Source organism: Takifugu rubripes, chromosome 20 (genome assembly GCF_901000725.2).
Source record: "Takifugu rubripes chromosome 20, fTakRub1.2, whole genome shotgun sequence".
NCBI classification, from domain to species: domain Eukaryota; kingdom Metazoa; phylum Chordata; class Actinopteri; order Tetraodontiformes; family Tetraodontidae; genus Takifugu; species Takifugu rubripes.
This window is the reverse complement of record NC_042304.1, coordinates 10,637,289-10,662,207: the sequence shown is the minus strand read 5'-3', so window position 1 is coordinate 10,662,207 and position 24,919 is coordinate 10,637,289. Positions and strand designations below refer to the sequence as shown.

The following is a 24,919-nucleotide window of genomic DNA, read 5'->3' as shown; positions in this document are numbered from 1 at the left end:
TGCTAATGCTAACGAGGCTTTGGCTTCCCAATGTGGTCCACTTGTTGCTTGCACCATTTTCATGATTAAAATTCAATCATAAAGAAGAAAAATCTGTTTAAAAATAGCATACATATGCTATGAAATAAGCCCTACTCATGACATATGTAATACTTGCTATACTTTGCCTACTTGAATGTATTAGCATGCATGATTGATCAGACAGTGATGAATTGTTGCTTCAGTGGACTCCAAATCTCTCCTGTTGCAGCACTCTGACACATTAGCCCTCCCTCCCTGAGAAGTCTTTATTCAAAATTTGTCTGCAGTAATTAGTTTAGGCGAGTTGACGGAGTGGCCGGCACCACAGAGTGTAAATCTCCGAGCCGCCCCCCATTGGATTCATAAATATTTCATAAAGTCTGATGCCTCATTTGAGCTATGGCTAATACATAGCTGCGCAGACTTGCCTTTCCTGGCTTCAGCTGAACTGTTCACATCATGGCTGTTGTTTTATTGCAGCCATTTAGCATTTGGAGGCAACTCCGAGATTGATGTTCAAACTGCGCTAGCTTACCCTGATTCCCGGCATCAAGAATTATCTGTTAGCTACCTCCATTTAAGAGATAACAGAAGAGTCTAATAACCAAAACTCTAAAGAGCTCGATAGCTTGAAGCAGCTGAAAGATTTCTAGCTCCCAGACTATTCTGAAATTGATTTTAATCCATTTAGCCTCCTCGGCTTGCTAATTTTTAAATATAAGGTGTCAGGAAAAAAAAGTTTTGCTCGGGGGGGCTGTAATGAGGGCCACTGGTGGCCACTCATCACTGTCTCTTCGCTGCCCTGCTGCAACTCCCCTGTCGTGATGGGAAGAGTTCTCAGTCTCTTTCCCAAAGTGCCGTATCATTCAGCCTCTTCTGCCATCAAACCATATTCACCAAGTGCCAGGAAACGCGGGGGCATCGACGGGGCCTCACTGTGCCAAGTTCTAAATGAAGACTTAGATGGTAGCTGATGCGGAAACTTAAACAAGAGAGGATGATGGCGCGAAGCAAGAAATTAAGTTGGATGAAAGAGATCCTGCTAATTTGGTGCGCGATCATACAGCTGCTACACTGACAAAATGAGCTAATGATACGGAGAAGCTGAGCAGCGGTGTTCAGTTTAGCAGAGCGTGGTATATTTCCATTAAGCTAGGCTATATTAGCTCCCATTCATTGGGATACCACAACAGTGGTCGATCTTTGTACCCAGCTGTCCGATAGTGTCATTTAATAACAAGCTACACAACTTTTTTGCATCAGATCGCTTATATAGCTAAAACCACTATCGCTATCAGCCTGACACTGCAGTGTAAAACCTCAGATGACTTTTTGAAAACAAGGCGAAGGAACTTTCCAGTAAAAAAGCTAATGTAGGGTCTCAGGTGTGTTGCTGACATCACCTCTGTTAGCTTAGATGTTACTTTGAGCAACCAGTGGCAATCACTAGCCGCCCCAGCACCCCCCAGTATCTGCAAACAATGGGATGTTCTGATGCTTCTGCTGGACGGAGAGTAAACAACTAAACACAAACACATTTACACAAAGTCAACAGCTGATTCAAACCCTAAATTTCAGTAGATGTACAGCTGGAACTGCATTTTCCATCGTGAAAATATGGCATAAGATGCTAGCATTTAGGTGCTAACTGGTCAGAGCTGTTGTACTCTGGAGCAGCGCGACAACAGTCAAATTAAATATGAATTTCTCCTCACTTTTAGATTCATTATTTTACTTTTATTAATGAGTGTGGGTGACTTCTGGGCTAATTGCAGCCTAAGGTCATTTAAAAGAGCAAACTCAGTGGAAGTCGTGGAAACGAACCATCACGCGGCCTCTCGGAGCATCAAGCTGCTGTTTGGCTCGTTGAGAGGTGAAACACATCGGAGGAGTTTTAATTTTGCAGGTATTTGTGTGTCCAGGTCAGAAGGCTGGTGTTTGCCTGAGGCGCCAGGCTGCAGATAGTCTTCATTAAATCCTTTCTTTGTCTTTAAACGATCGGCGATGAATGATCAGCGACTGACCGCTCAAACACGCTAAACCGGAAACGGGCAGCTTCTTGTGCCGGGTGATATTTCATCTCTGACCCACGTTTAACGTCTCCATATTCATCCTCGCGGCAGGTGGGGGACGGTATTGGCTGAGATCCTCGCCGCACAGCGTGACACAAAGGCGCAAATATCAGATCCGACCGGCTCAGTCAAAGGGATGAATCGCAAAGGGAGCGACCCTGAAAAAACCCACCTCCCGCCTGAGATGAAAAGCCACACTTTTATTAATTAATAAAGGTTTCCCAGCGTAGAACAATTAGCGACTGCTTAGAGATAAAACAATAACTGAAGCCCGCTGAGCAGTCCGAGGTATTTGACGTTCCTCTGTAGTTGGAAACGCTCCCTCCCTGCAGAGTCGGAGCCGTCTGCTCTCGTTCCCACTTGGATGAGCGACACTTCCTCGTTTGAACGCCGTCGCGTCACAAGATGGCGTTTGACAGCTCGCGCAAACTTTAGTCAAGACTGGAGACAGCGAACGGATCATCTGGGTGTGCGTCACCTCTTCAGCTGTCAGGGTGGTCAGGTGACCAAAGGAGGGTTCTGGTTACCTTTAGGAGGCTCCTCATTAAAAATGAGCAACCAGCAGCAAACGGGGCAAGTGTCCATTTGACCCCCCCCCCCCCCACACACACACACACACACACATTTATCAGTCACTACAACTGATCCACAAATTTGACACATTTAGACAGAGTGCTTTAACTTCATTTGGCCTGGATTAAACTGGGTGGTTTTACACGGCCGGGGGGGGGGCGTTGGTGCGTGTCTCCAGCGCAGGAACCCCCCCCCCACCCCCCGAACGGCCATTTACAGGAACTATTGCCTAACGGCGCCCCTGATCCAGGGTGCATTCTTGAATCGGCCCTGAAAAACTTCTTGGTGGAGTTTGCTCAGCGCCGATTGGCTAAACGTAGAGCGTTAGCCTAGCATCCTCCTCCCATTCATAGCGACTCGCCTGTGCTGTGTTAAAGCTCCCAGGTGGGCAGCCATCTGTAACCCCCCCCCCCCCACCCTCCTCCCCGCCTCTCCCAGCTGTAAACACTCTTCTTTTCTTTTATATTCGTCGGGAAACGAAAGCCTTTGAACCTTTGATATAGCATTAGCGTCCTCACGATGAGCGCTAAAATCGCCACCCAGCACCGAGCAGCCTGATTGAAATGCAGAGTCGGGGGTGAAAACTTCAGATTCTTTGCATCAACTCATCTTTTGTTGCCCTCACCTCTAAAGGCCCCAGCACTCGGGGCCTGTTTGAGATTCAAAGCCCGTCCTGGCAGAAACTTGCCCCCATCGCTGCCCTGACAGAGCTGCTCGAGGGAGTCGTGACCACTTCCGATGAATAAGAGGCCAAACTTGTTTGTTTGTGGTTAGCGGGCCCACCAACCGCCAATGTCAAGTATTGACGAGAACGTATACGAGGACGGGTGGCGTGGGAGCCTGCGTGCACGTCATCAACACCTCCCGCCTGAAAAATCACTCAAGGTTGCTGATGACGCCGAATCACTGATGATTCAAACGGGGCTCCGAGAAACGGCTTCTGATCGGATCTTTACCGGAGTTAAAATGAGGGCAATCAAGCTGCGAGGATGTCAGTCTCCCTCTCCAAAGCCATTCTCCTGATTGCACACCTGTTTCCTGGGGCCAACGTTCCTGAGCTTCAGCAGGATCAACAGCCAGTAAACTGGATGCCAGAACCCACTTTTACAGAGGCCAAAAAGCTCGTTAACCCCTGTGGGCTCACAAGCAACAACGGGACCGGCTTTGATCAGCTCGGCTCAGGTCAGCACGCACTGGGACCATCAGAACCGGCTGATTTCCGGTCCGGCATCATCACGTCGTGCCGGACGTTTAGGACCAACACGTGGAGGAACGAGCGTTCCCGATTTGAACATTGAACGTTGGCCGGATTTGGAAATGATTTTTTTTGCTGAACCGTTTCCGAGGAGATCACGTAGATCACGTCAACAGACCTGACGCAGCCACTGGGTCCGCCCCACCTACCTGTGTTCAGTTGGTTAACCCGGGGGGGGGGGGGGGGGGGGGGGGCAGACCCTCGTACCCCAGCTAATGTTGATGCGAAGGGGTAAAACTGAAGGATCCTCAGGAGACCTGGGAAGGTCCGATCCATTGGGCCTTTTGGTGTCGGGGTTTACACCTTCTTCCAGTGGCTCCTCATCAGCTTCCTTCCACACTCCAGGTGCATCTGAGGGGGTCAGGCCTGAGAGGAGTGAATGAGGTCAATCTTTTCCTTCAAACTAATAAAGTCTCTTCCATTCTAATACTTTTGGTAGCGTTCTAACTCCAGAAAATGGCCTAACCAGGTCCTAACCAGAGCTGACCCTCAGCTGGCCACACCTAGATGATGGGAACCCTCAAGCTGCTTCCTCTCCTGGACTCCCGGTGGAGCTGCGTGCTCTCCGCACATTAAGCCGGTTATTTATACGCCTCTTTATCATAAAAAAAATGAAGGAACACAATGTTCCCTTGCTGTGCTGAATAGAAATCTTAATTAATTAATAAATCTTGGCAGCGCCGGCGCTCCTGATGGAGGAGGACAATGAGGCCCGCAGATGGCGGTGTGGAACAGCGTCTCTGTGTGTACGCTGATAAGTCATGCGCTGATGAGTCCATTTTGTAATTGCAATGAAAACTCATTTTCAAATCTGGCTGGAGAGGTAGGGTTATTAATTGATCTTTTAATTAAAAAGCCCGCGTCCTCTGGCTTCTCTTGGCAAACAGTATTTTGCGGGTAAATAAATCATATTTGGCGCTGAAGGACACTAATTAATCATTAATAGTAACATAAAGACGGCTTTAGGCGCCCGTGATGTGTGATTATTTATGAAGCCCATCATTAGAATTTGATGGGGAGACTGGCAGACGCTTCCTTCCAGTCTACAAAAGTGCCTTTTCAGGAAGTTTGAGGTGTTTGTTGAAGTGTCATGGTCCCAACGATCTAATGGGGCCGATTGCCCCACCTCTGGCCATTTTTCACCCGGCAGCACCCATCTTTCTGCCATGCCGTGCTATTCCTGGACCCGACCCCTCACCCCCATCTGGCGGAGTCACCGCCGCTCCGGGTGTGATTTACGGCCCCACCGCATCATCCCGCAGACACTAAATTACCTGGATTATTGGACCTCCGGGACTTTTACTGCACTACTTTGCATTGCTCTCCAATCGCTGATGGCGTATTACACAATATATGATGATATAGGACATGCCAGCGAACCGAAATTGGAATTATTGAATTGGACTAGACTTTATGGGGGTGATCCGTCTTCACAGATTCAGTGCCAGGATCTGAATTGGAAAGACTTGATGTCGATATGCATATAAACTCCTCTGGTTACAGATGATGCAACATGTTTTTCCCTGTTTGAAATGTTGCGGCTTTGGTTTAGCTGCTTCCCGATGAAAGGTCAGAGGTTAGGTCACTGGATGTCTATCATTACTTATTTTTTGTTCTTGGGGGTGGCAGATCTTTTCACAAAGGAACGTACCTCAACTTTGTTTACTGTCCTCAGCATTGGAATAAAGCAGAGTGGCTCTCTGTGGGAAGGTCGGGATATTGACCATTTCCGCCATCCAGCCTTCGGTACTGAATAACGGTCAGGTCAGCCCTGCACTTTCAGAGGCTTCATATAATCAATAGCAACACAATGACACCAGTGGAGGATTACAGGAACTCACCAGCCTGCAACCTTTATTCTGTCACACTTGTTATTGGCAAATATCTCTGCACGGGAGGTCTGTGGTGCCGTTTTCCCTGCTTCTTCCCTCCATTTCTTTCAGAATTGAGATGGTTTCCTTCACTAAATGCCGTCATGTTACTACATTCAACACCTCCCCCCTTTGTGATATAGATCATGAGAAAGAACTTGTATTCTTTCTCTTCTTTATGGTGTGGTTATCTTACATCTAGTCATCCATTTTCTGTAAACCCCAAATCTATCCAAGCAGCCACTGGGTGAGAGGCAGGAATACACCCCACACCAGTCTCTTACAGGACATCCACCCATACCCAGGGTCAGGAGACCCAAACCAAATCTGTAGCCATTCCAACACTGTACCACGGCAGTTATCTCAAAATGTTAACTATGTTTAAAAAAAAGTGATAATCAGACAGGAAATGTACAGCAGACACCCCCCCCCCCCCCCCCTTCAGTTAAATGTGCTCATTAGGATGCAGAGGAAGATTTAGTGAAAGGGCATCCCTCATCACAGTGCTGTTGCCTCTGCGACATGGTCGTACGCCACTCCTACAAATGCTGGTGTTTCTTTTCTCACCTCGCACAGATGCATGGTAGCACTGCTGATCCATTCCTGTGACCTCCTCCGATCAACATCCGCTGACTGTTGCGCCACGACTGTTGTTCCTTTCTGTTCTAAGGAAGGACAGCCTGCAGATGGAAAATCGTACTACTTTCTCTAAACAATATCTCAGCTTTAAGATAGGAACATGCGTTTAACGTGTCTTTTGGAGTTTCAGCTTTCACTGAGCCGATGAGTATAATCCTTGTAAAGTTACTTGTTGTAAAGTCCTTTATGGACAATGGCCTAGACCAGTGGCCATCAACCCAGTCCTATTAGGCCCATGATACCCCCCATGTTTTCTGCCCTACCTATCTTTTTCCAAAGGAAACCGAGATCCCAGGTGAAAGCAGGGGTCTACCTGGTAGGACATAAAACCCAGATCAAGGGTGCGCCTTTGGGCCAGGGCCGGTGACCACTGGCCCCAACCACCCTCCAGTGACAGGCTGCAGCTCTTGGCACAGTCTGCTTCGTCACAATCAGGGTTGGGATTTACGATCCACGGGGCCTGTGGCTCTCCCCAGTCCTCAACCCAATTTGACCCACCTGATTTCCACGGTATTTAAAAGTTGCGATTTCACGTGGTGTCAGCGCTATTTCATTTTTGTCTCAAATCATCGGCATCTCCTCTCGAAGCGCTAGCTGCCCGTCACCTGAATACACTGTGAAAAATGCCGGTCTCTGGAGACCACTCAGGGTCCCGAATGTCAAAGAAACACTAGAGGGGCCGGCAGCACACCAAAACATACCCCAACATGTTTAGAGCCTAGCCTAACACTCTCTGCCAGCCTTACTTTCCAGCCTTGGTTTTTGGACTGACTTCCAATGATCTGTCTCTTTTCGACTGGCCTCCCCAGCCTCCACCCCAGGAAACCACCTCGGTTTCTATTCAATTTTGTCTCTGTCAGCTCCTTGCCTGGATATTGTCTGCCCGATTGCCTCTGTGGGTTATAAAATAAATTATGAATTGCCCGAGGGATCCATGGAGCACTTCCTGTTGGGATTTACTTCACGGTGTCTGTTACTGTTGGTGCTGGTGTCACAGTCGTGTTCTCATGTTTGTGGTCAAGACTGTTGTTTTTTGGCTGGTGCGCGGTGCCACTGCTCTTTAATGGAGAATCTCTGGGCTCCAGCTGCACTCCAGCATGTATTGAGTTGTGTCTCTGAATAGCCCTGCTCACTATAAGCCTTGTTTGTCTATTTAAAAGGATCCTTTTTCTTTATTCGGTGTCTCAATGGTCGTGTGTACGGTATGGGGGGTTTTGTCCAAGCACAGGAAAAAAGTTTATCTATCTCAGTTTGTTAATTGCATTTCTTTCAAGAGAGTGTTTCTTTCTTCATGCTTAGTAAATATTTGAAGGCCAAAAAACCCCCAAAAAACACATAAAGCGGCCTGTTTCGTATTTTTAAAAAAAGATTTAAAACAGAATTGAGTCCATGAAAGGCCTTCGTTTCGCATTCACAGAACCTGCCTCTGCCACTGAGACTTTGAACTTCCATTAAGCCATTTATCACCCCGCAGTCCAATTTTTCCATTTTCCCAACACAATGTGCTTACACCACCTCTGCAGACCCTGAGCACCGTGTTAAGAGTGCGTTATGTGCACCGGCAAGGACGTCAGAGGTTGTCATCTTCCAGCTCAATGGCTCACTTTCAGCACTGCACGTCTTGTTTTATCACTTCCTTTTTTTTTTACCCTCTTGCTGCTGATAACATGGACGCTTCCTTCAACTGGTGTTTGTGATCTAACAACACGTCTTATCTCCTCATATTCTCCAGTTGCTCCAACCATCCACGAGATAAAAATCCACGGAATCGGCCTGGGACGCACCGCTCTGCTGAGATGCGAGGCAACCGCCGTCCCCGCTCCAACATTTGAGTGGTACAAGGGCGAGAAAAGGTGAGGCCACGAGGTCACTAGAGCCGCCGATGCTCACGTGCATCTGCTGCATCCCTCCACTGTTAGCATGAGGCAGCGCCTCATTTGCATAAGGAAGACGTGGCTCATTAGGCTTCACCCGAGATTTGGCTGTTGAAAAACCATCGGTCATGCTTCAGTTACTCAGCAACAACATTTTTAAAAACAAAGCCTGACAAAATATTTTGAAATCCTTTCATTTGGTTACAATTACAGATGCAGCAGCTGCGTTCCAGTTGTGCTAATCAATTTAGCTGGAAGCCATCTTAGCTATGTGTGCCTCCTGGTTACTGTATTGTTTCCGTACAGGATAGGACTTTCAAAAATGACTAAACTATATCATGTATGAGTTGTGTTTGACAACTGTAGTCGTTTGAACGTGTGTGTAATACCTACGTTAGCCTGTAAAAGGCAGTGATGTGCCTCAGGGCTGCATAATTGCTGTGCTTATTTTATGTATGATTACAAAATAAGGATCTAAAACACATGCACATATCTTTGTAAGCATGATGCTCCATACCCATATCATTGTATTAGCACTGAGCTAGTAGACTCATAGTGTATATGTGTATAAGCATTAGCTGTGTTAGTTTTTATTTCAGACCCTGAATTCATGTTTCCTCTTTTTCCTCTTGTGATATTTGTACTTGTCACATTCAACAGTCCAAATAGCTTAATCCATCAGGGGCCAGCAGTACAAATGGTGCTTTTATTCTGAGAAAACAGTGTACTTTTCTGCTTTAGCCAGATGTCCATGGCTGTGTTGTCCATCCTGATATAACTTGTGCTGGCAACACACCTAAATCACCAGCATCACATGCAAGAGTATGTCTGGATTCAAGTGTCTCTCCTTGAATTTAAAATCCAAATTACCCCCATTAGCCACTACTGGTGAGCACATTTTCAATCATCAGCTCGCACTGTGCTAATTGTAATTATGGGGTGGCTACACTTTATTCAAATTGGCAAGGAGGCAAGTTGGCATGAGTCTAGTTTGTGGTTAATTCAAGGACTTCAGATTTCTTTGAGTTCTCGCATTGCTGAATAGTGATATCCTCATTCCCCCCTCTAATGAAAAAGACACAGAAAGGAACTGTGCGTAGGTAGAGGTGTGTGTCAACTTCCTGAGCCAGCTGAGCCATGTCAGAGGTGTCGAGGCGCCACAGAATGGCTGGGAAAGAGAAATGCCTTTTCTCTGGGGGATGTCAGGCTTTATTAATCCAAACAGGAATTCACAGTGACAAACGCTCAAAGGAAAGACGCGCCATAGCCCCACGTTCAGGAGGCGCCTGTGCATGTCGCCACAGAGTGAGTTTTGATCTCGGCGGGCTGCTAAAGATCATCACGACAACCAAAGTTAACAATGAAACATTAGTCAGCTTCAGCAACTGGAGTGGCATCCCCCGCCGCCACGGCAACAATACGACACACAGCGCGTCAAGTGGAAGCCAGCTGTTTGACCTCCGGGGTCGTTTCTCTCTCGTTGGGCCGTCAAAGCATCTCAGTGAGACAGCAATGATTAAGTGAGGGATAAACTGCTGAAGAGGGCGATGAAGTGTGGACGCTCTGGAGATCCACTCCAGGCTGAACCACGTGCGATTTGTGTTGTTTTTTTCCAGGATCAACAAAGGACAAGGCGTCGATATCAAGAGCCTCAGCTCCAGATCAGTCCTCACGGTGACCAACATGACCGAGGATCGCTTCGGAAACTACACGTGCGTGGCCAGCAACAAGCTGGGAATGGCCAACGCCAGCGCGTCTCTCATCAGTGAGTTTTTATGAATTTCAACCCGATGGGAGCGATGCACAGGCAGAGTGCCGAGTCGGCAATTGCGGAGTGCTCCGCCCACTTTCAAGTGTTTTTTTCTTTTGTTCTATTTGCTGCAAACTTTCTTGATGCACCATCAGGTTAAAGAAGCCCAGAGTGTCAGTTCCTCGCCCATCGATGTTTGCATTTAAAGTTTCATCTGCCAACAGGACAAAACAGCCCTTGGATTTAAATGTTAAGTCGGAAAAGAGTCAAAGAGGCCAAATAAGAGAAAACAGAATTATTCATCGTGTTTGGTGAATAATTGCACATCAAAGCATTGGAGAAAAATAAAATGCTTCTAAAAAAAAGAGCAGATTCTGTCCTCAGGATGGAGGAACGGCAGTGTTGTGGGGTCCTTTAAGGACAACAAGGAAAGTTTATGGTGCTGTTGACAATGAAGGGGCAGGGGAGGAAAGGGTGGCGCTTTAATCCCTCGTCTCTCTTTAAAAGCCATCACATTTTTGAATGCAGTACAGTAAAACACCTTCTAGTTCAGTAAATACTGCGGTATGTATACAGTGGTATCATAACCAGTATGTTAGATAAAGAGGAATCAGGGACTACCTGACTAAGTTATGAATGCAGATGAAATCATCATAATTTTTGTTGTTATTCTTGTTACCTGGACTGAACCAGCCGAGCATCTTTAATGTGCAGTCACACAAAAAGTCACATTTCCAGTCATTTTAGGGCAACCCCTCCCAAAAACGTTGCCACTGACATCAGTGGGACCAATGTTTCAGAGCCTGCAGAGTGAGAAGGCTTTTCAGTGGGACATCCTCAAGCGAGGCGCAGGTAAACTAAATTATTCAGTAGTTTCACGCCAGGTTCCCTGATTGGAACATTGTCCCCAGCAGGCCAGAGACTCTGCACCCAGAGAGGTGGAACAGTGTTGACGGAGGCCTCCTCTCCTGTTTGTGCAGGCACAGAGAACATGAAAGGCTCGTCTGGCATCCTCAGATGGATGATCCTAATGTGACACCGGCCTCAAAGGCAGCTTCCTGCGCTGTCACCCCCAACTCCTCTCTCTCTCTATCTGCCTGCTCTTTCATGTGCCCCTTCCCCTTGTCTCTCATTCTTCCTTTGTATCCCTCTCTTCTCCGGCAGTGGCCCCCCACTCACACACACACAGACACACACACCCACACACACACACACACAGGCATTGCTTCCGCCCTCCTTTTCTCTCCCTGATATCCACTAATGGAAGAGAGGCCAATTCAGCTGTCACTCTTAATGCGAAGCGGCGCCCGATCACCGCAGCGCGCTCTCACCGCCGCATCGACGCAAATAACAATACCCAGAGGTTAAATTTCACCACGGGTGACTTTGGATTGTTATTTTAGAACCGGTCAATAGCTATTGATGAACAAGATGGGAAGAGGGAAAGGGGCATGCATATTTGATAGAGCGCGGCGCGCTGAGGTGAATTTAAAGTGTTGGGAGTCATCGGTCAACAGACGGTTGTACTGTACAGTCGCACCGGTTTCTGTTACACCCCAAGGTAGCGACGAGTCCACAGTCCATGCTGACAGGCAACAGTCAGGCCCATTTAAAAAGGCTCCTTGGAATTCAGCCGCTGGGGGCATAAACTGAAAAAGGAAGGACCCGGTGCTCACTTTCATTAGCTTTATGTCAACGTTCTGAAGCTGAAAGGTCCTCATCCCTGTAGCGCAAATCCTTCCTACAAGAGCGCGAACAGCTCAACTTTAACTCTTTAACGAGGAGTATTTCTCGAGTTGGGTCTTTGTGTGGATTTTGGTTGGAACATTTGTGGCTGATGCTGCTCCAATAGGCACTCTGAAAATAGTTCAGGTGATTGTAAACAGCTCGTAACACCGCGGCCGTCAAGTGGTGGCAGTTCCTCGAGCACGTGCCTAAACCAGTTCCACGTCACAAGATCGCTTGGCTTTATTCAGAGAATGAGGCTGGGAAGAGGGTAGGAATTCCAGTAGGAATGGTCACAATAAACAATAAGAATAAAGACGTGCCGTTGAAACAGGACAGTTGTTGTAGTTTCTGCTGCCTGCAGCACATTCAGGTGCTGTCAGAAGTTAAGAACTCTGGAGGAATTCCGCCTCGGCGTACCCGGTTCTTACCTTAAGGAAGCTCAGGGCTACAGCTGCTGCTTCTGTTTCAGGTTGTGATTCCATCAGTATTACACTTTAGACCTGTTGTCGTTGCTTAAAAGGTCTGCTGTGGGTCTCCAAAATGGGACCATCACTTAAAACAAAACAAGAACAGATGCCATGATTGAGAGCTCTTGGCTTGGAAGTGTCAGTTGGTTTGGAAGTGTCAGTGTGGAGCATTTTGGGGGTTTTCCACTTTAGTGGGGTGTTCAACCATGCCGCTCTTCTGTAGTTGGGGTCCTCCCTAAACTTTTCAGTGAAGGTAGACTGGAGCTGCTCTGGGGGAAACAGAACAATTAGCACAAAGGAAGATGAATATTCCAGTCTTATTAAGGTTAACAATACATTTATAACACTTAAGTATCAGTTCTATAATGGGACAAATAACATAAGCACAAATTTATTGATTTTTTTGTTCACTGACTAGAGCCACTTGCAAGCACCAAATATCTGCTTTTTGCTTCACATGTGAAAGATGAATGCTTGTGGGTGAATGTTTGAACTATCAGGCACCAAAATGCAGGTTAATTTTGTTGTGAATGCCCACGGAGGCGTGACCTGAATGTTTCAGTATTATTTTATACACACAGGTGTTTTGGTTTGAATCGACTAGCGTAGTGCTGCTGGTGTTAGCTTTGACACGGGAGATGGAGACTGTTTACGCCCACATTGATGTATCTTGTCAATTCCAGAACCATTACATCTTAAGTACCAAAGCATGCTGGATGGGTTTCTGAATGTTTTTCTGGCATGCAGCAATACACGCACACGCACACACATAATTACACACACCTTATGATTTTAGCTGAGGTGCAACAATCAACCGACAGTCCGTGCCTCGGCTTCCCATTTCGTACTGGAGATGGAAGGAAACTTGATGAAAAGACTGAAACTGTTCACTCCAATTTTCTGAGGAGTGCTCCAGCTTAATTGGTCCAGCTCTTATCCCTCAGCCCACCCCGGCTTAGCCCTGGAGGAGATTTCCTTTGCCTTTACCTCTGCCTTCATTTCCTCCTCTCCCTCCTCCCCACCCAGGCAGCAGTCGGAAGCGGCTGATGACAGAGGGGGAAAAAAGAGTTACTGTCTCGCTCTCTTTCTCCACCACCGTTCAGCTCCCCTCAGGCGAGAGACACTGCTGCCTAGTTGGTTAATGAATGTCGTGTTTGTTTGCCACGCTTATCAATCACCGCATGTGTTGGTGTCATTTCAACATCTGCCATTGTTGTTGATGATGTTGTTTGCTCCCACACTCTGATTGTACCTGAGTAATGGAGCACGGATGCAGGGAAAAAGGGGAGCGCTGAGGGTGAAACCAGAAATAGGATCGTGCGATAACAACTTTAAAGAGCAGAGAAATCAGGCTGAAATGTTTGTGGAGGAGTTTTGCGGGTTCCATTTATTCTCACCTGAAATTACTACATCTCTTGCTATGATTTGTACGCGTGAGAACACGCTAACGGCGATTTTTCACCATTTACCTTGCTTGTGATGACTCAGACTTCCATCTTAAGGCAATCTGAAGTTCCATTAACATTTCCCAGTTGCACATGATGAGGAAGTGTTTGGCATAGTCAGCGTCCATCCCGCAGGCAGCGTTCCCACCCACACCCCGCCTATCCCCGCCGACACCTACAAGAGGCCAGATACGCGAGGAGGAACGTTCATTGTTGGATGGCTGAGCCTGGCGAATGCCCACAGGATGATACAGTGTCCGAGTGAGTTGAATGACAAAGGATACCGAACAAATTGCCTCGTTCACAAATTAGCACAAACAATATCTGACGATCGTGTCAGAGTCTTTGATGCGCAGTTGGAGAAAGTAAGAATATAATGAGATTTTCTTCGACAATGACAATAACTGAGCAGAAAATTAATTGCTGATACTTTGCATTTGCAGGATGTTGAGTCCTGTCTTAGCTGACGACAGGAGAGAGCACAGAGGGGAACACTACGGATGAGCTCCCAGTTGATTACACGGCTAATATGCAGAGAGAATCAATTAATTTATACTTACGTTCACACCTCCAGGCAATTTGGAGTCATCAGTCAAACTCTTCCGGGCCTGGGGGGGTGCAGAGAGCCTTGAGCCCACACAGACACAGTGAGAACATGAAGCTGTCACACAGAATGTTAACAAACTTGGGGACATGTTGCTGTGAGGCAAAGCTGTTAACCTTGACCAGGTCACCCATTTGGAACAATTGTTTCCAAACATTAGCAACACGGCTACTACAACAGGTTACAAAAAGATGCGGGAACGATATGACAAAGGCAGTTAAACACCCATATCTGGCCCCTAAAACAAAAGAAGACTGAAAACTGTTGCATAAAATGTCTATATTTGGTACATCATTATTAGTAGCAAAATTCATTATCATCAGTATAGAGAGTGTCGCTAATCTTCTGGGTGGTTTGGGCTCACTTGATTAGAAGTTACACCCAAAATGTTCTGGTCTCTTTTCTGCTTTTTGGAACTTTGGTTTTAAGTAGCCCAGCCTTTGGTCTTTATCGTGTTCCCCTTAACTAACAACTCTTTAACAAGTCTGCTACTTCACACTCAAGCGTTCTAATATTTGACGCAGTTGTTCGAACATTTGCACGGAGGCCCCACATGAATACTGGATCCCTCACATCTTGTCCTTTTAAATCTCTCTCTTCATCCCGTCCGCGGAGAACACACAGAATGGCAAGCCATGAAATGAAATAGCTGTGAAAGCTAATGTGTTTAATCTTGCGAGCGAGCGGGAGAGGGTGACCGCCATATTCAGTGCGTGAAATGATGCTGCCGGTCTGCTGGATGAGAGAAAGAGCCCCGATGGCAGCGCGCAGCTGGGAAGGAGAGATTGCATGTCCAAAGATGTGTTCCGTGGTGACGGACGAGGGTTTGAGAGCTCCTGAAGTGATCCACTGCTGCATTTATGCTCAAGCATTAATCGAATGGTCCCAGATTAAAGAAACAACCAATGGGAAACTTTTTTGCGTATAGTGCATGTGATATACAGAAAAAAGTGGTTTCCACCAGCACAAGAAGACAAGCCCTGTTTTAATACCATGCATTAATATTGATTCCTACACAATTTCACAAGCAAATAACAATGAAAACGAGTAATGGTCCTCTGCAAATGGCTGCTTTAGTGATTCAGCACAGAGGCAGAGAGGAGACGTGGCTGATGATGCCAACACTAGGCGCACCGTTTAAATGGATGCATGTCAATACATTGTAAATAGACACCCAGGCCTGAGAGAAATCTCCAGAAACAGCGGATCTGTGGTTGCATTCAGCGGACGTTTGTCTGAAAAAAGCCTCATTGAACCTCAATGGTTGCTTTGGTTTGAAGGACACAAGGACTTTGTGACGCTTTTACTCACTTTTCTAACTCTGTTGCTGCCATTTTTATAGATATGGACATCGTGATACGTTCAGGTGCACATTTAAACCTTTTGTTACTTGTGTGTAATCATAAAAATGGCAACAAACTGACCGAAGTGGAAGAAATCTTGTGAATTTATTTTCTTTCTTAGGATCCAAATAAAGACCATGTTGTAATATTTTAATGAAACACTCACGTCATTTTGGATCATTCCTTGTTTCTGTAAAAGTGCGATTAAATTGCTTTGTGCTCCCCACACATGAATTAACTCGGCAACGACGCGGCGTGACATTTTGAACAAAAACGTAAAACATACATTAATGATGTGTTCGGTGGCGTCGGTGGATGGGCGCGCGCCGCCATGCCGAATCCAGCATTTCTGGAGGACACATTATTCCGTCTCTCAAATGTCACCGGCGGCTCAGCCTGAAATGAGTTCATAAGGTAATCAGATTGGAACTCTGAGTTCCCTCCTCAGCGGGATCAAAGCCAGCATAATAGCGCTTTTACTTTTTTTACTTTAATCTGTTCGTACAGCCTCAAGGAAGGAGGAGAGAAAAGTAGAAACACTAGCCGAGTTCTTTGTCCAAGCTTGGCATCAGCCGCAGCACGGTTGCCAGGTTACCTTTGCATGTCCTAGCGGTCAGCATGTAGCTTTAACAAGGGGTTACAACACTTGGTGCGTCAGTGCGGAGAGACGCACGATGCTTGTTTTAATGCACAGGATTTGTGTCCATTCCATGTCCTTTTTGTCCTAACATGCACTCTTCAGTTTACATCTCCATTCTGTTAATAACACATACCTGTCCTCTTTCCCTCCTCTCCCCCTCCCCCCTCCCCCACTGTAGCAATAATTGAACCTACTACAACTAGTGCCTCGAGCCCAGGTCAGTATATGTCACCACGCTGTCCGCCAGCATCAGCGTCCAGGCCTGCCGCCTGGCACTAACCTGAGCTGGAACCATTTTGATTTGTTTGGATTGGCTGGATGGAATGCCTGCTGGCTGTGCAGCTTCATTGTCTGTCAGTGATTTCTTTTAGTTGCCTTCCTTTCATATTTTGGTTAATTCTGGGGGGAGGGGGGGCTGACATGGACGGCCTGGTTAAGTATCCCTCCCGCAGCCTGCGCCATCATGCCCTTTCTTCCTCTCCATCACCACTCCTCCGCCAGCAGCTTCCATGTAGAGTAAACAGTGGTGCCATCAAAGCGACCCCCCCCTCAGGCTTCTGGGTCCGGTGCTTTTCATAACGCTGAGGGCTTTTTCTCCGTCTCTTCATGGCTTCCTCTCTGCCGGAACCACCTCTTTCCTGCTCATCACCGCTGCCTGAATGCAGCGAAACATCAAAAGCAGGAAAATGATGGTGCAAAGGCCTGGAGTCTGTTGTTTGCATGATGGAATCTCTGCTCTTTGATCTGTCTTCCCTCTCTGTTTTCCTCTTTTTCCATCATTGTCACACATCTCTCTCTTCTTTCCGGCACAATCAGCTGGCCCTTTGCCTTCCTCTGTGACCCCGCTGTCCCGTGGGACCCGCTGTGGGTGCTCCGCTGTCAATGCAGCCCTTGTCTCATCGTCTCTGTCCCAGTTCTACATCCCAGCTCTGAATTTCCAACACAAGCGCCTCATTTTCTTCTCTCTTTGATGGCTTTCTCTGTCTTTTCTGATAATGATTACATTATTTTGGTTTAATCCTTTTCATGCTCACAGAAACATGCAGAAACGGTCCCGTTAAAAATTGTTTTAGCAGGAAGATGATGAGACAGTGTCAGTCCCAGACATCTGACACGTTCACACTGCATTCGCTCCCTGTCTCCACCGTTTATGGAGGTTCCCTCACATAATAAGTAAATAACTGCGACAGTTGGCGACAGTCCTGGCCCCTCTTCTCTCATTTGATGCCATGCTTGCAGAATAAAAGACAATTTCATGGTTCAAAGAAATTCTGGCGGTTTCAATCACGGCGGTATACTCACTCAGCAGCCCACTGTACTTGTTTTGTCCCCACACCGCATTGGGAGTTAATTTTATTTTGATGGGAGGCTCTCTAAGAGCCCCCGCAAATAGCTCTTTCATCGTATTTTCTTTAATTAAGTTCAAAAAATTAGTCTGAGGCCTGTTTCTGGTTTCCCTGTGAGTAGACAAAGGTGGCTGTGGTGAGCAAATCCCGAGACACAAAGCAAACCCGTTTTCATCCTCTGTCAGCAATACATATATATATTATATATTTATAACTAGCTGCTTATACATTTTAAAAGGTTTTAAAAGGCTCAAAGAGAATCAAACTAGAATTATAAACCCAGCAGCTGTTTGGAAGTTGGGGAGAAACTTTTGGAAGAAGAAGAAAAAAAATTAAAAGCACTTTCATGGTGCCCAGTGTATGGAGGCTGATTCTTCATCCCTTTGATGCACCCGGCTTCTTCTGGAGGTTTCTCCAAGCTTTCCTGTCTAATAAAGTCTCCGAAACCCCCCGTGGCTACTCTTCCTACACCTGCCATCTTCTTTCATCTGGCTCATAATTACAGGAACAGCAGCACGTTTTAGGCTTTATTACTATTTATTATCAGTTTATGGGATGAACATTACTGCAGTAGAACACCAGAAGGCGTTCCAAGATTGTAAGAGATCCTATCACAAATTAATGCCAAGAACTTTATTTAAAAAACAAACAATAATGACATTTTAATAGAACTTTTTCAACATTTGGTCCGACAGAGCCCAAGGTAAAAAAAAAACATAACCCAAAAGCAGTTATAAGGCAACAGCTCGCAATAGCTAATGAGAAATCCGTGTAAAAAACAGAAAAGCTTCCTCCAATGAGGAAACAATCAACATATGGAATTAATGTATGATAATGAGTCCTTTTAGTGGCCAGTGCACACTCCGTGTTTGTGCACTGTAATAGATTTGGTGAGAAGGTCCAGCAGTGAGGTTGAAAATGCTGAAGAACATGACTGTCAATGACCTCCTCACACCTACTTAGCCTCTCAGTTCATTCAAGGGTCGCTGGCTTTCGTTCACACTCCGTCTGATCAGGGACCAGCGATGGCTCGTCTATGTCAGATGGATCGCCCCGTAGCTCCTGATGATGTGCGTTCCTCTAAGAAACAACACCCTTAACTCCACCTGGATCTCAGGCTTCACCAGTTATATTTAATTATTTTCCCACAGTAGGTGAAACACTGATATTTTTACAGCTGTGAGTAAATCAAAGAGAGAAATAGAACCATTTATCTTGTGCACTGTGAATATTTTATGGTAATATATGTTCGGTCGACAATATCTGTCATAAGCCCGTTTTATATTTAGCGTATGGATTTGTGTCTTACTTGGGCATAAGTAATTCTTTCATTCATCAAAGCAGCTTGCTCAGCGCCACATTGTCATCCATGCAGCTCTGTAATAACACTATGTGTTCCTACAGGCTATCGGTTCAATTTATTCTCTTAAATCTCTTGACAGGAGAAAAATAAACTTCTTAAGATTCATAACGCTGTCTCCAACCCCCCTTCCTGTGGTTGAGTACACTGTTTAGAGTGTTAACGTTATAGTCAATAGTCTATTTATGTGTGTGTGTGTGTGTGTGTGTGTGTGTGTTCTAGTACATATTACATAGTGAAGACCAAATGATTTTAGCGGCAAAATCAGGACTCTTGGTTTTTAGTTTAATGTTGCCAATTATATATATTGGCAACATTATATATATATATATATATATATTCCTCTTCATTTCTTAAACTACAGTTCACTCTGATGATGTCATCTCTTGACTGTCTCCCAGAACCTGTCTAAAAAACTTGGAGATTGACATTACTGGGCCCTTATCTTTAATGTGGATCTTTATTTGTCAAGTTAATTTCAGGTATTATCTCATAAGAAGAACTGTGAAAGAGCCCTGAGTTCTTGACACTCGGTTATTTTCTGGCATCTTGATATTTTTGGACTGAAAGCTTTATTTACTGGATTTTTACTGAGGTATTGGACTATATCGTGACAATCAGCTATTGAGCTAAAGGCCGGGGAGCCATGCTAATCGAATTATTTTTTGCAAACAGGTAAAGCTTGTTTAAAGGATGGTAGATAATTTGTGCCTGAAACTGGGATAACATCTTCTTTATCTTTTTTCTTAAGATGTCTGTAAACAAGGTTACATTTTTTAACATTTCAGTTCCTTAATCCGATGTTAGTACAAGTTTGACTGGAAGGCACATTTTGTTGATACTTAATAGCTACCGTGACATTAATAAATAAACACTTTGGTATTTTTCTCATGAGTTGTGAATTAATATCCTCTCTTGGCCATCGCTTTGTAAATATTAGACCAAGAATTGGGGAAAAGCTCATTAGCTCATTAATCTGCCTCTGAAATCATCTAACACACTGCTTTGGTGTTAAAAATCTGTAGCTGACTGCTTTTTAAAATACTTTTGCAACATATTCTAACTCAGGCCTAATACATAATACATCTTTAGCTGGCGTGATTAAAATTTAAAATCTTTGGGACTTTTTATCCGGGTTTTTTTATGTTTGGTCTCATTGGGAAGTGATTAAAGATTAACAGTTTGAAGTGGCATAAAAATTAAAACTTTTCAGATGTTCACCCAGTTCCACCGTAATGCTAGATTATTCGCGAGGACTGAGGGAGCTCAGCCTTCTCTGTGTCAGATGGCAGCTTCTTTTGAAGCGCTGATGTCAATGGAATGACATAAAGCAAAAGCCTTATTCCCCCATGAGTGTCACTAAATCGGAGCAGATTTTCATAATAATTATTTTCTTTGTTTGATAAAGTAGACGCACGTGTAGATTCTGTTTGTTAATCAGTACAATTAATTATGGGCTCACAATGACTCAATATATACATTTTACAGGTCAGATAAAAATATTTGAAGTTAAAACATTGATATGTGCTTTTCATTTCTTTATATTCCAAAGTTCTATGTGGTGCAATAGCATTAATAGCATCCCTAGATATTACCAAGCTCCTCCAAACATTTGAAGCGGTAGGCACCAACACTATTTTATAGTCATGCTCTCTATTTCAGGGAAGGAAAAAATAACTTTGGCTGACTGTTCAGAAAGTCAGAAAAGTTAGCTCCTCTCAGCTTGCTGAAGGGAGTCCTGTCCTTCCATGAACTTACAGCTAAAACCAGTGCAGGACAGTGTGAGCCATTAGCCAATGTGGGCAGTATTTCAGATTAGCTGATTTAGCTTGATTCCTGTGGCCTAAGAACAGCTCAGTAGGTCTTTGGCTTTAGAGTGGACAGGCTAGTTGGTCTTTGTCACCTCAGCTTGTTATTATTTCCCAACATTATTTTCAGACATTGTGCAGGATGAAGCCTTCATGTATGCATTGGATCCTTCGGATGTCATTGACAGAGCCAGGTGGATCTGGCCCGGGGTTGCTGTACCTCAGGCATGATCAATAACACAAATCAGTTGTTACAAAACACTGTGGCACGGCCTTAAAAAGCAGTCTGAAGAGCCAGAACATCACGAATGGTGTTTGATTTTTTTTTCCATTTCTCAGCTCTGACTTTAAAAACAGAAAAACTTTGTGTGGCGTCAAAATTCTGCAACGCGACCCAGGGTGAGCTGCACTGCGTTCTCCAAAAGTCTCCACTAACAACAGAACTGTTGTCAGGAACATCAGCGGGAGCCGCTAAATTGAGTTGAGGGCTAGTTGCTATGGAACATTCAGTCTGTCGGCAACAGGTCTGCATCACCCACAGCAAATATCAGTATAAATATGCTGCTTTTATAAAAAAAAAAAAATCAAGACGCTGGGACATTGCCCACATTTTCAGAATTGTCTGAATGACACTGTAAACCCTAGAAGGCTATAGCTAGCCCTCCGGTAGGCAGCCCAACCTGTGTTTACCCAGCATGCCTGGTGTCAGACCCACTGCTGTCTCCTTAGATAATCCTTTTAAGTTCTGCCTTTTCTACCAGTCTTATCACTTATACAGCCGTAAGCCTGAAAAATCACCCCTCCCTCTCCCTCCTTCCAAAAGTGGACCGCTGCTCCGACTCCTGTCCAGAGCGCTTTGCTTTGAGATGATTCGCTGACCTTCATTTTTACCCACAATAACCTCTGGAAGGACCTGATAAGCAGATGGCACATCATCTATCATACTTGACCTTAAGATCCCTGGGTAGGATCAAAATATTTGGTTTTATGCTCTGGAATTGGAGGCACATGCACTCAACCTCGCAGTCCAGTAAACTACACAAAACTGTCTATTTCCTGCTTTGTTTCTGATTGTATTGTCCATAAGGGACCTAATTAGAAACGTGACAGTAGCTGCATTTACTGAATATTCACATTTTATTTGACTATATAGGGCACATCAAATGCTGGCTAAAGCAGTAATTGTCCCATTGTTCCAGAAGTGCTGAGCTGAACACAACAATACCAAGTCATCACAGCGTGCAAACTCAAACAGACGTTTGCACTCCCTCTATGTTTTTTCTCTGAAAATGGAAGCGCTTTTGTATCTGAAGACACTTATATAATGTTGAAAAGAGTGACTGTTTTGCCTGTGTGGTCCTTCAGACTCGCTGGCTGCTGCTTTTATTGCAGCTTCCTAAAACAATAGCAATGTGTTAACACTGATTAGTTAATATGGGAGGATACGGTTAATGAAATCGATTCTGCCTCTTTACTGTGATGGGAAGGTTGCTTTAAAGCCGAGCGATGTCTCATTCTCCTTATTAACTTTGTTTAATTATTTGTGAAATGCTCACAAAAATTTGAAAAGCCCATTTAACACAGGGATGAGTATTGATCGCTTGATTGGCTGCACGCAAGCTCGGCTGAGAGTTGAAGCTTCTTTTTACAGCGTGTTGTTGGGATGTGAATTATGTCCCCCTCCACACCTGGCTCCTAATAACTTATAAAGTCAATGATTTAGTAAATAAAAAGTTTGTCCACTCAGTAGACCATTAAAACAACTGATGTGTCAGACGTTTGCAGATGTTTCCAGCTGTGAATTAAAGCGCAGGGCGTAAATGTGGTGATATGATATGTGCACTAAATTTAAACTGTTGGAACTGCGATCTCCTTGCCATTCGTGGGGTTATATCTTCATCTTAGGTACTTACATTTTATGTGCTAATGTTAAATACTCTCAAGTGTGGGGATAACGCCTTGCTAAGGGCATCTGCTTCAGCAGTAATCCATTTCTCTTACTCTCCTCCAGCATTCAGAGCACATTTAGGACTCCCACAATGGTCCACTTTTCCACTCTCCCTTTTAATCCTGACTATATAAACAGATTATTGTCCGTAATCCACAGACCCTGCTCTTCTCCGTCATTCCCAGACCCCTGCAGACTTATTTTCAGCCTTGCATTTCACATGTTTGAGCCAGTGTCTGAGCCGAACGGCCAGGATGTTCCTCCCCCTCCATCAGAAGGTTTTTCTACCCACCTCGTGTTCCTCACCGAGTCTCTCCGCCTCCCCGCCACCGGCTCTTTCATTCCCCTCGCTCCCACATGCACGACTCGCCTCTCCACCTCTGATTATCTCTCCCACCTCGCATCTCCTCGGGAGCGTCAGCCATTAAATGCAAGCCTGTTTGTGCCGTCGGTCCCACGCGTTCGCTCACAGAAGACGCAGATCTTCCGAACATAATAACCGTCTGAAGAATAACACAAAATCCATTTCACTGATTTCATGTTTTTATCGCGTTCTACGTGGACATTACTCACTATTTGTGGTGGTGAGGACCCAAAGTAAGACCTGTCACAATCTCACTATTTTTTTCCATAAGTGTGCCAAAGAATCTTCCGTCTCCATCTTTCTTTGATTTTTCTTTTTTCCGCTGTATTTGCGCTCTTGTTTCAGGCGGTGCTTTCATCCCTGCCGCTGTCACTTACATAATTCTTTTTTTCTCCCCAACATAACTTTTCAGAGGTTTTTTTTTCTTTTTTTTTTTAGATCACAAAATCTCACACATCTCCTGCTGAAAGCAGAAGATCAAAGCGCATTATGCAGCGTCGCGCTTTCAGGTCTGCGACATCTCCCCGATTTTTGATGTCGTATCTACAATTGCCTCCCAAAACCTGCATTCTGGATATGAAAGATTCTGCAAACACCAAGACAGGACCACAGAAAGAGTAGTAGTCGGAGGGGGAAAAAAATTCAATTCACTTCATTCCAACTTTAATAAGCCCTCTTTCCACGGAGGTCAGGTTGATTAATAGTACTTTTCTTTTAGAATGGCAGGTTTAGGTGCCTCCAACAGCAGACTGAACTCGGTTGCCATTTCTGTTGCCATGTGTGTGCTGGAGCAGAAAATGGATAGGCATTTCCTTTAATGGTCGCAAAAGGCTGCTATAGATGTTCGGTGGTGAACTATAATTGAGACACCCGGGTATATGGTCTTTCTGGACAGACTCTAATGGTTAGTGCATTAAGGAGGATGATTGAAGAAAGGCAGACCGGGCGCAGCAGGGGCTGCAGTAAATCAGGAAATATAGCTTTTTAGCCAACTTGTAGATTGCTGTGTGTTCACACTGTGCAGTCCTTGAGGTCTTCCCCCTCGCTCCTCTCTGGAGAGAGAACTCTTCAGCAGAGTTAAATGGGTGTAATTTTGAGGTAAAAGAGGGAGCGTTTTAGCTGTAATGGGGAGCAGGATGTAGTCTTGTTGGCCTTACCCTTGGAAAGGCAGTAAACACACCGTCGAGGCCTTTCTCTCTGGATCACTCGCTGTTGTGTTTTCAGGTTGTGAGGGACGGGGAACTGAGAAACGAACTTTCGTTAAGATGGCAACTGAACTTTGGGTATTTACTGACCTGCAGGATTAAAGTGCTTGCACCACTCACAGCTGAGGGACGCGTGTAATAAAAGATGATATTCTCCCTTTTGAGGGGAACATTTTTTGATTGAAGTGAAAATGAGTTGAGTGGAGTCTGGAGTCTGTTTGTTGTTTAGTTTTATATTCATCCTCTCAGTTAAAGAAGTAGCAGAAGAACCTCTGTAGCCCAAAGCTACATCAATGTTTTCCACGTGGGCAGTTAGCATGATGGTATCAAGTGCGCTAACACCAACAGCATGTCATGTGCCCACGCAGTGCTGAAACTTAGACAGTCTGAGCTGTTTTCACATACATTTGACAACGCTAATCAGTTAAATATACAGTATTAATAACATTTTTAACACTTGCAGTTTGGTTTACATGGCCCCCAAAGTAATTACAATGATAAATATGAATCACTGACAAGCTCACCAGATAGTCAGCTTGAATCATCCCTATAGATTTTATAATTGTTAATCACTTTACTGTTGGTAGAAGTTTCTGATCTGTCCAT

The 24,919-nt window shown here is 45.1% G+C and overlaps 1 protein-coding gene across 5 annotated transcripts in view; it reads left to right on the top strand.

Annotated features, from left to right (window-relative positions):
* negr1 (neuronal growth regulator 1) overlaps positions 1-24,919 on the top strand; it is a 92,886-nt gene that overhangs the window by 55,147 nt on the left and 12,820 nt on the right. For 3 of the 5 annotated variants that reach the window (XM_011614955.2, XM_029827931.1, XM_029827932.1), the window contains exons 5-7: positions 8,164-8,284; positions 9,922-10,070; positions 16,461-16,499. In XM_011614955.2, the coding sequence (XP_011613257.1) occupies positions 8,164-8,284; positions 9,922-10,070; positions 16,461-16,499 (309 nt within the window). The remainder of the gene's footprint in view (positions 1-8,163; positions 8,285-9,921; positions 10,071-16,460; positions 16,500-24,919) is intronic. The other 2 variants (XM_003974270.3, XM_011614956.2) reach the window with 1 other exon arrangement.